At 26.8% G+C, this 11,314-nt stretch overlaps 1 protein-coding gene and 1 long non-coding RNA gene across 2 annotated transcripts; one reads left to right on the forward strand and one right to left on the reverse strand.

Annotated features, from left to right (window-relative positions):
- Positions 1-1,140: 1,140 nt before the first annotated feature.
- On the forward strand, positions 1,141-2,897 carry LOC136074760 (uncharacterized). The gene is made up of 4 exons (XR_010635403.1): positions 1,141-1,350; positions 1,720-1,814; positions 1,939-2,104; positions 2,225-2,897. It is a non-coding gene; the product is annotated as an uncharacterized LOC136074760 (long non-coding RNA).
- A 575-nt stretch (positions 2,898-3,472) lies between these two features.
- Positions 3,473-5,341, reverse strand: LOC136074005 (piggyBac transposable element-derived protein 2-like). Its single transcript, XM_065786303.1, has 4 exons — positions 4,597-5,341; positions 3,995-4,542; positions 3,610-3,811; positions 3,473-3,492 (listed from the first exon to the last, which is right to left on the reverse strand). The coding sequence occupies exons 1-4, from the start codon at positions 5,339-5,341 to the stop codon at positions 3,473-3,475; spliced, it is 1,515 nt and encodes a 504-aa protein (XP_065642375.1).
- Positions 5,342-11,314: the final 5,973 nt, after the last annotated feature.

An 11,314-nucleotide genomic window follows, 5' to 3' on the forward strand; every position in this document is an offset into this window, starting at 1 on the left:
TATATAAAAATTTTAGTTAATAAAAATTTAGTTAAACTTTTTCAACTAAACTAGGAAAAAAGTTAGTTAAACTAAAAGTTTAACTTGAATAAAAAAATTTAGTTTAGCTATTGCATTTAATTAAAAAAAGTCGTTTAACTAAAAGTTAACTAAAAAATTAGTTAACTATGCCCATCACTGTATATATATGTATATATATATATATATATATATATATATATATATATATATATATATATATATATATATATATATATATATTTATATGCACATATATATATATATGTATATATTTATATATATATATATACATATATATATATATACATATATATATATATATATATATATATATATATACATATATATATATATATATATATATATATATATATATATATATATACATATATATATATATATATATATATATATATATACACACACACACAAACACACACACACACATATATAAATATACACGAGTTCATATATATGTGTATATATATACATATATATATACACACATGTATCTATATACATACACACTTGTGTATCTATATAATTTATATAGATACACAAGTGTGTATCTATATAAATGTATATTTTATATATGTATGTATAATACATATATGAAATATGTATGTGTTTATTTATGTATTCATATGTATATATGTGTGTATGTATAAGTCTATATATTATGTATGTATGTATAAATATATATATATATATATATATATATAGATATATATATATAAATATATATATATATATATATATATATATATATATATATATGTACATATATATATATATATATATATATATATATACATGTATACATTCATACATACATACATACATACACTTATAAATAAATGTATATGTTATTTATACTTAATATATACACATATTAACACATATATGTGTTTATTTTGGCGTATATATATTTGTGTGTATTTGTATTCGTATATGTGTGTGTATTTCTGCGATGAATATATATATATATATATATATATATATATATTACATTTTTTGTGTTAACAGTATTATTGTTATTATTATTAGTATTGTTATTATTGTTATATGTTTGAAAAATTCTAGTGTTGTTCTTATATAAATGTGTATACTAAATGCTATAGGATATCCTATTAATAATAATTATTTAACAAAAATGAAAAGAACAAGTTCAGCATAGTAGAAAGAATATATGAAAAAATATCGATCAGAGTTAGCTGGAAATTTATTTCCTGAATGTTTAAATTTGTCTTCGAGCTGCGAGGCTGCACCAATATACTACCTATGCTTCATCGAACAAACTTTCTCTACCAATATTGGCAGCAAAATCTAGTAATACTTTGTTGCAAAATACTGTCAATAAGTAACTTTACTTATCTGTAAATCAATTGTTTATATTTGAAAATTATGTAAATGTTAAATTAATTTTTAATTGTTTGAGAAGATACAAAAATGAGTCAGCAGTATAAAAAATATTGCATGAGCCGAAGCCAGCAAGAAAATTTCTTGCATAGTCTATCTGATTGCAGAAATGATATTTTTTTTGCTGATAAAGATAAGGGTCTATTATCAAGCAGACTATGGCTAGTGATATGCATTAGCACATATTGAACTTTTTTTGTTTTGTTTGTGTTTATATAGAAATTTAAAATGACACTAATATTTCTGGTAAATATTGTTTTTGCAAATTTTATCTTTTAGGAGTTTTACCGTTATCACATAGTCTAGATGAAAACAATATATTTATAGAAGACTTCAGAAACTTAATGAAGATAATAATATTAATGTTGATTAAGGTAGGTGACTATTAATGAACAGGGGGCATGTGTGCATTTGGTTGTTTTAAATATTATGTATAACTTATATTTATATTTATTACCTATGTTTGAGTGTCTATTAATCTAATTTATCTTAAAACAGGATATTTCGACTTTAACAAGCAACAAAACCTAAATGAGATGGTTTTGAATCAACCTTTAAAGATTTCTATATTTATAAGCAAAAATTAATTAAGAGAGGATTTACATCCTGGTACAAATGCTAATGAAAATACTTGTGAATACTCGGGCTTCTGGTTCTTTCCAAAGTAATAACTAATTTGCATTTAATTTAAAAGTTTATAATATTTAAAAAGTACAATAGTATAATTGATGAATTATGTTTCTTAATGGGTTTCATAAATTCTTAAAGGGTGTCTCTTATTTAGGTTGAAGTAGGTGGCTCTAAAAAACAATTTGAAAAGAAGAATAAAGGGTCAATTCCGTTAAAATGTGCAGACACAAACAAGCGTAATTAATAAGGAAAAAAGCATTTTTACTCTTTCATCGAATCATCACTCTGGTTTTTTTAAAACAGCATTTTTTATAGTGTTTAGTATAAGTATAGTATTTAGGTACAATACAAAACAATAGACTAAGATAATCATTTGTTTTGTTATTTATTATAAAACGTGTTTTTTTTATAAATAGATTAAGACGAATCATCAAAAACCATTACCAATACAGATCGACCAAAAAATCAGACAAACGAAACCTCTCCCATGGATGACGCCATGTTTTAGCGTAAAATGATTGTGTCACACCATTACATAAAAAGAAATTTAGGCTACTGCAATAGTTTTTAGATAAAGAGTTAAATGAAATTAAATTTGAACAGTGACCTCAATTGAGGAATTAGTAAAGTTCGAGACCCGACTTTTAAGAAAAGTTAAAAAGAACATTCGATGCTACTGGAATTGATTGTAAAAATGCGAAAGCGTATTGTTATACGATTTTAGATTTTATAATGACGGAAGAGGCGATCAATCGAAGTTAAATATCATTTATAATAACCATGTGCCAAGCGTCTTTTATTAGCTTATTTTTAATGATTTGGTTTTTTATTTCTTTGTTTATTTTTTCTTCGTAGTATTATTGTAAAATAATTTACCTTAAAAAACAAAAATAAAACAACAAAATTGTCGTAAATATAAATGTAGTATATATAAAAAAAGGTTTACATGTTTAAAGCTATAAACGTGTCTAACAAAACCTACGTATTTTTGGTTTATCATTAAACCGTGCTGAACAGCTGTTAGTTCAGGCATAAGTTTGGAAAACTTATGCCTGAACTAACTTAAGGCATTAAATAAAGTTTCCGTTTGGAAACTTTATTTAATGTCATAAGTCCGTTTTCAGGGATTCTTCAATTTTAGGTTTGCCGCTATCTTTTGCTAATGAAAAAATAATTTTAAATTGCTTAAAATAAAGATTGGTCCTTTGAAAAAGTGCATTTAACCCTTTATTGTTCACTACGTGAAGACATTGAGTAAAAAAATATTCCTTTGGCAAAAAACATAGTTTTATATCATTAATTGCAAATCAGAAATTTTTTTTTTGCTACCATTAGTAGTTTCAAATGGCAAATGACCGCCATTTGGCGGTTATGAACCGTTAAGGAAAAATCACAAAAAAAATTATGTTTCAATAAAGAAACCTTAAACAAATCAAAATAATTACTTTACATGAAAAGAATAAAAACAATTGTTTTTTTTGTTTAAACATAAACAAATGTTGCATTTTTTGCAAAAAACTCTGCTGTTTCCAACCTTACATAGGCGACAATTAAGTTTTTTCTTACGATGTTCAGGCCAATGATTTAAACAATCAAGCTGAATATCTTTATTTGGTATAGGAATTGAATTCTTTCGTTTTTGTGGTGTCACATCCTTACACAATTTTCTTTTAGATTGCTTGCCAACTGCCACTAGGGGTTTCTCTGCATAAGACAAGCTAGATGCAATTTGTGTTGTAAACTGAAGTAATGTCAGCTGTTTTTTTTAGCAATATTTAATTGATTGCAATGACGCCTGTAAATCAACCAACCATTAACTTTACAAATGTCAATGCAGTGAAATAATATTTTAATGTACCACCGCTTGGTTTTAATATTAGTGCGATAAAGTGAAATTAACATGTCACATAAATCTACACCACACCATGCATTGGTTATATTCTTTTACTACTAATGGACAGTTTATGTTGACAAAGTTTTTTTCAGTGCGATTCCATCTTTTAACATCTGATATTGAATCTGGATCACAATATGTCGAGCATAAATTGACACATTTATTATCGTACCATCTGGTGATTATTATTCCTGAATTAATATCACATTTATATGCATGGCTTCCTCTTCCTTTTTTTCTCATTTCACTTTCAGTTGGTAAACAACACCCTTGCATTCTATCATTTCTAATTGTTGCTGTTGTAAGAATGCCTAATTTGTTCAAATGTAAACATAAATCAAGACTGCAAAACCAATTATCAAAGCAGAGCTTAAAGTTTTGATTTTTTGGTAAGGATTCTATTAATCGTTTCACAACATATGAGCCGTTACATTTTTCAGAGCCAATTGCTGCAGCACCAGTATATAAGAAAAAGTCATATATAATTCCTGAAATTCCACTACGAACAAAGTTTTTGAAACCCCACTTCACTGGCTTTTTAGGATTGTATTGCCTTATTCCACTATAACGAGTTTTGGCTGGAATTATTTGCTCGTCAATAGAGTGCCCAGTTTATGGTTCTATAGAAATACAATTTTGACGAACATGATCTAATACAGGTGCAATTTTATAAATTTTGTTATGTTTATTAACTGGATCATTAAGTCTTGAGTTATCAGCTGCATGTAAAAATTCTCTTATTTTTTTATATCGAGACAAAGACATGAGATCAGCTATTTTAGGATATCGCGTCTCCGTTGACCAATACATATAATATGCTGGCAATTTAAAAATAGACATGTACATTTGTATTGCAATAAACTGCTTCAATTCAGTTTCTGTTACATTAACAGATTTAGAAGATATTTGAACACTGTAAAGATTTGTTTGTTCAGCAAGTAAGGTAAACAAAGTATCTTTCCAAAACATTTGGAAATATATCAATGGGGTAAAAGTATCAACATTGTTAGGTGGAAGACTAAATTCACAACCAGAAAAAGTAGTGTCACTTATAGGTGGTCTTTTATTACACCATTTATAATTATGAGTTATCGGCTTTGGTAATGTGGATGAAGAAGTTTTCTCATTTGTATTTGGCTTATCTGGAGTTGTAAATTCAATATTAATTTCATCTTCCAAAAGAATATCTGCAGTCATACATTGCTCTTCTTCACATATACTTATCTCATCATTTATACGGGTAACCAAAAATAGATTATTATCGTCCTCTTCATCACTACTAAGTTCCAAATCTGAAAGCTCAGACTCTGAACCTGGCTCCAAAATATATTGAATAGCTTCATTTAAGTCATAGCGTATTTTGCTTTGTTTATTCATTTTATTATCTAAATGAAACTGTGATTTATAGAAATGTGATTTATAGAAAACAACATATGTGTAATTATTTATATGGTTTGTTTACTCTATATAAGTTATTATTTTCTTAATAAATTTTTTTTCTAAATTGATATTAAAATAGTTGTTACAAAATATGTAAATAACACGATAGAGAAATTTTATTCAACTTTAAAATTATTTGTTAGTAATACATTTTGTAAAAATTATTTTATTATCATATTTTGTTTTAACTGTGTTTTTGATAGGTTTTACCATAAAAATTACAAAATAATGAAGAATAAAGTGTATCTAACATTTGATAATAACTATGTGTTTCTTTAACATCAGTTAGATGTTTCTAAAATAATAGTAATGTCTTTCTAATATTTAATATCTGTAAGAGTTAAACCAAAACAGTTTTATGTTTTGAACCAAAAACGAATCGCCGTAGTTCATAACAGCCAATTGGCGGAATCAAAATAACTGATGAGATATTGATCACATAAACAAATATTACAAACTTGGTTGCATACAAAAAATTAAATTCTAGGTTTCAACTAATAAACAAACTAAAAACATTATTATTAAATTTAGTAAATCCAAGTATACAGGTCATTCAAAAACATGTAACTTTTGAATGTAAAAACCTCATAACTTTATCGACCTATTTCATAATATCCAATTGTTCAGTTTCGCATAAGTTTATTGCAAAAAGATCGTAGTAGGCTAGGATTTTATGAAAATATTTTCCAAATCTATCAAAATTCAAAGTACTCGTCTGATTTGGATTTAAAAAAGAATGCCGCCATTTGGCGGTCCTATCCAATAAAGGGTTAAAGTATTTTAATTTTATTTAATTTTGTGCAACTTTTTGTTTACTTAAATACAAATTTTTTTAGTTTAAAATTTATTTTTATGAAATTGCTGATGATTACAGATAAAGCTTTTTGATGATAGAGTTTTTTTATGATAAAGTTTTTTTTTTTCTTTGTCTCTTGTTGAGCCCATTTATGTCTATTAGTGGAATGTGTTAGTTACATGTGTCAGCAGAAACCAGGTCTTGAATGCTTGAACTAATGACTTTATTTTTTTTTTTTTAAGATTTGTATTGAGCAAATTTACACGAATCAACCTAATCAAGTTTTCGCGTAACTTTTTTTGCGTGACTTTTTACATACATTCTTTTTTTATTGTCACGTTTTTTTAAATTTTACTCGAAATTACTCAAAAATACATTAACCGTTAAAGGACGGCGGGGTATTTTACTACCCCAGAAGAGTTTGTTTTTAACTGCCACATCAACAAATTTTGTCTATTTGAACTGCCACTTCAGAACATCTTTTATTATCATTTAAGGAAGTTGTAAGTGTAAAATTTTTTTGTTTAACTAATTAATTGACAATAATATTGTTTGTTAAAAATTTAGTTACGTTAAAGACGGTTGGGGTATTTTTATACCCCATGCAAGTTTTCCCATTTTTAAGTTAGTGAGTCAATAAATAGTTATATGAATCATGTTAGTTTAATACTTGCTTGTGTTTTAGTTACTTTTTAATAGGTATGGGGTATTATTTATCTTTTTTATGAGTAAATTATACCGTATATGCATTATATATATACAATTACTGTAACAACATAGTGTACTCATGTTGCATATATTTTGTTTTTATGTCAAAAATATTTATATTATGATACAAAATAATACTGCCTAAAGAATTTGTTATATATTTTTCACATATTTTGTGTTATTTTATTTATTCTAAAAAATAGTTTCAGTGTTTATCAACAATGAAACTATTTTTTAGAATAAATAAAACTAATATAATGAGTCGCCCAAGAAGAAATGCTGCAGTCGAGGCTAATAATATAATTTTTAGTTTAAATGAATTATCTTCAAGTGATGATTCAGCTGATGAAAATCTTACAGATGATGAAGAAGATATTATTACAGCTGACAATGAATCAGATGCTATTATCTCTGATAAGTGATGAAGAAGTTGTTAAGGAAAATCACATATTAAATCAAAACATGATTTCAAAGAATGGTGAAGAAATTTGGAGTAAACTTCCATGTGTAGATGCTGCTCAGCCACGTGCACACAATATTATTCGACAACCAACTGGCCCAACAAGGTTTGCAGCTCAGGTTTGCGGCCAAAGTGTGGATACTGCCTTTAAACTCTTTATAACACCAGAAATGATTAGAATTATTGTCAACTGCAGCTCGTAGAATAAGACTAGAAGGATGGATTGACACGACAGTAAATGAACTTTATGAGTTTATTGGAATTCTTCTTCTAGCTGGAGTGTTCCATTCTAAAAACCAAAGCATGAAAAAACTTTGGAGTAGATTAGATGGCATACCAATATTTTTGGCTTCAATGCAAAGATATCGATTTGTTAACTTGCGACGATGCATTCGATTTGATGAGAGAGAAACAAGAAATCAAAGATGGTTTGAAGACAAATTTGCACCTTTAAGAAATATAATGGAAATGTTTATTACTAATTGTAAGAGCAACTACGTTCCAAGTGCATATCTCGCTGTCGATGAGCAACTAGTTACATTTAGTGGACGTTGTCCATTTAAGATATTTATACCTACTAAGCCAGGAAAGTATGGAATGAAGATATGAATATTATGTGATGCTGAAACCTCTTACTGCATAAACTTGCAACCGTATATTGGTAGATTAAATGGAGCACGTGATATTGGATAAGGTACACGAGTAGTTCGTGAACTAACTGATCACTTAAATGGAAGTGGTAGACACATAACAGTTGATAATTTTTTTACAAACATTCATCTTGCAGGTGCATTGCTGGGATGTAAAATGACATACACTGGCACCATTAAAAAAAATAAAAGAGAAATACCAAAAAAGTTGCCAGCGTTACATCGACCAGTTTACTCTAGCATTTTTGGTTTTCAAAATGACTCTACTATAGTTTCTTATGTACCTAAGAAAAACAAAGCAGTAATATTATTATCAACATTCCATCACAGTAATGACATTGTTGTGGATCATAATGAAAAACCACGTATTATTCTAGATTAAAACAAATATAAAGGTGGAGTTGACACATTAGACCAGGTTGTCAGGTGCTACTCGAGTCGCCGAAAGAGTAACCGATGGCCTTTTACAATGTTTTGTAATATTTTGGATATTGCAGCATACAATGCTTTTATTTTATTCTTATCAGTTCACCCGAATTATAAAAATGGGGCTTCTCATAGAAGAAGAGAATTTTTAAAAGAATTATCAAAAAGTCTTATTAAAAAATTTGATGCAAATGACAATCTTCCGCAATTAGTTGCAAATAATAATCTTCGCCAAGTAATTGCACAAGATAGCCTTTCAAATCAAGGTCAACCAATACAAAAGCAGCATATAAAAAGATGTTATATGTGTCATCGTGTTCATGACAGAAAAACCCGTCTGCAATATGCATTATGTAGCCATTCTGTTTGCAAGGCTCATAGCAAAATTGTTTGCAATAGTTGCCTTTAATAGAAGATATATTTTGTTTTTATTTGAATAAATTGTCTCAAATATCACTTTTATTTAAAAAAACATTGAGAAAATTGATATTTTTGTTAAAAGCATGCATTTTAATTTAAAAAGTTAAACATATTTTGTATAAAAACCTATATTTTTAGTTAGGGTAGTTTAATACCCCAGCCGTCCGTAACGTAACTTTTTTTTTCCGTCCTTTAAGGGTTAAAAACGTCTGACAATTGTAAATAACAGTTTAAAGTTCTATGGAGTAATTTTTACTAAGTCTAAAATGTGTCTTTAAAATAATTATTTAATTTAAAACAAAAAAAAAGTTGTTTTGTCTAGTTTTAAAGTTATTCTGCCCCACTGTGTAACGGTCTGAGCACGAAAATCTGAGCTCGGAATCTAACCTTTGAACTTTTTAGGGAAAATGTTACCAAAACAGGCACTAAAGCCGTTTTTCAAATCGCCTTAAGGTAAAAAAAATCTTATTTTCTTTATTTATTTTCATAATCGTTTTTTTGATAAAAGTTTCGAAATTTTTTGTTTTTCCAGTCGGTGGACGATAAACACATCCAACTAAAATGTTTCGGTATTTTTTATTAATAATTTCAATGAAAAGGCTTTCATAGTTATTATTAGAAAAGCATAGTATATTTTTTATCTTGAAAGCATACTTTTCTAAGACATAAATTCCTAATCCTCCTCCATTTTTCCCATTTCCTCTTGATTGACTTACTAGTTTATAAAATGGTAATATATAGTTAGAATTTAATTCAAGAGAACTTTCTGTATCATGCCAAGTCTCTGAAATAGATATGATGTCGAACGTGTAGTTAAAAATATTCAAATAAAATATTCAAATATTCAAATAAAATTTATTAAAATTTTTTATAACGACGCAAATAAAATTTTTTATAACGACGCAATTAAAAAGTTTTATAACGACGCAAATAACATTTATTAAAATTTTTCTAAACCATTTTATTCTATTTATGATGCCAACTTTTCTATATGTGAAAATGCAGTAAATCGAAAAAGCGAAAATGCTCCTTGGATAAATAAGGGTTTTAATAAATCATCTAAGATCAAACACAAGCTATATATAAATTACTTAAAAATAAAAACACCTTTAAAAATATTATTCAAAGAATATAAATATCTATTTGAAAAAACTCGTAAAAACTTAAAAAAGAATTACTACTCAAAATTGTTTGAAAATCTTAAGAACGACTCTAAACGCACTTGAAGAATATTATAAGAAATTGGTGGAAAACAAAAATTTTTCTCATGTTCCCTAATTAGAGTGGATAACAAAGATTTTTTTGAACCTAGAATAATAGCTCATGAGATAATAAAATTCTTCATTGACGTCGGTTTCAAATTAGCAAAAAAATTCCAATTACCCGAGTAGTGTTCAATAACTTTTTAAAATTATAACTTTAAAAAAAAATTATTTTCTGAATTATCATTTCAAGAGTTTCAATTGTCATTTAAATCTATTAAAAAAAAAGCCCCTGGAGCTGATGAATTGAATGGAAACACCATCTTAGAATGCTTTAAACAATTAAAAGATATTCTCTTTCAAAGTGTCAATACAACGAGTAGTTTTTCCTGATCAGTTAAAAATAGGTAAGATAATCCCAATCTACAAAGACGGAGAAAGAACTAATATATGTAACTACAGACCTATTTCTACTTTATCAACATTTATTTACAATATATTTACATAATATATTGTAAAATATATTTACAGCAGATCATATACTTATTTGAAAGAGAAATTTTTTTTTTATAAAAATCAGTTTTGTTTAAAAGAAAATGGTTCCATTGAGCATGCAATCATTCAATTCGTCCGCGAAATCTCTAACTCTTTCAAAAATTTACAATTCACTTTTTTTTTTGAGGTTTATCAAAAGCATTTAATAAAGTAAGTCCTAGCATTTTGATTCATAAAAATGTAGTGAACGACTTAATTTTATATCGGTTTAAAAGTTATTTAACAAATCGAAAAAAAAACTTTTCTTTTACCGATACGTATTAAAATTTTTTTTAGATATTTCATGTAGCGCTCCGCAGGGATAAATTTCAGGGCGCTTCTTTTTATAATCTACATTAATGATTAATGAGACAACTCTGGTTTGAAAAGTACCTTTTAAACAGAAAACAATATATACAATTTAAAAACTTAGAAATGACCAAAAAAACTTAAAATGCTAATGTTAAAAAACATTGGCATGATCTATAGAGTTAAGCCACTTTTAAATTTTAAGTCCATAAAAAGTTTATATTTTTCCTTTATGCATAGTTACTTAACTTACGGCAACATCTTGTGGGTAAGTAGTAATCACACTAAACTAAAAAAACTTGCTACAAGATTTTCCGCAAACTTTTTTTTTTTTTTAATTCAACTTTTATTTCGCTGATTAAACAATATTAAAATTTTTTATATAAAATAAATAACATCGTAAAC

The sequence above is a fragment of the Hydra vulgaris genome, chromosome 01 (assembly GCF_038396675.1).
Source record: "Hydra vulgaris chromosome 01, alternate assembly HydraT2T_AEP".
Lineage (NCBI taxonomy): Eukaryota > Metazoa > Cnidaria > Hydrozoa > Anthoathecata > Hydridae > Hydra > Hydra vulgaris.

What these genes read in the sequence shown, in the direction of transcription:
- LOC136074005 (XM_065786303.1), bottom strand. Translation starts at nt 5,341, where the DNA reads ATGAATAAACAAAGCAAAATACGCTATGACTTAAATGAAGCTATTCAA. An exon ending in AAGAATATAACCAATGCATG is followed by an intron (nt 3,812 to 3,994) that starts GTGTGGTGTAGA and finishes ACATTACTTCAG; the next exon opens with TTTACAACACAAATTGCATC. An exon ending in AAAACTTAATTGTCGCCTAT is followed by an intron (nt 3,493 to 3,609) that starts GTAAGGTTGGAA and finishes GATTTGTTTAAG; the next exon opens with GTTTCTTTATTGAAACATAA.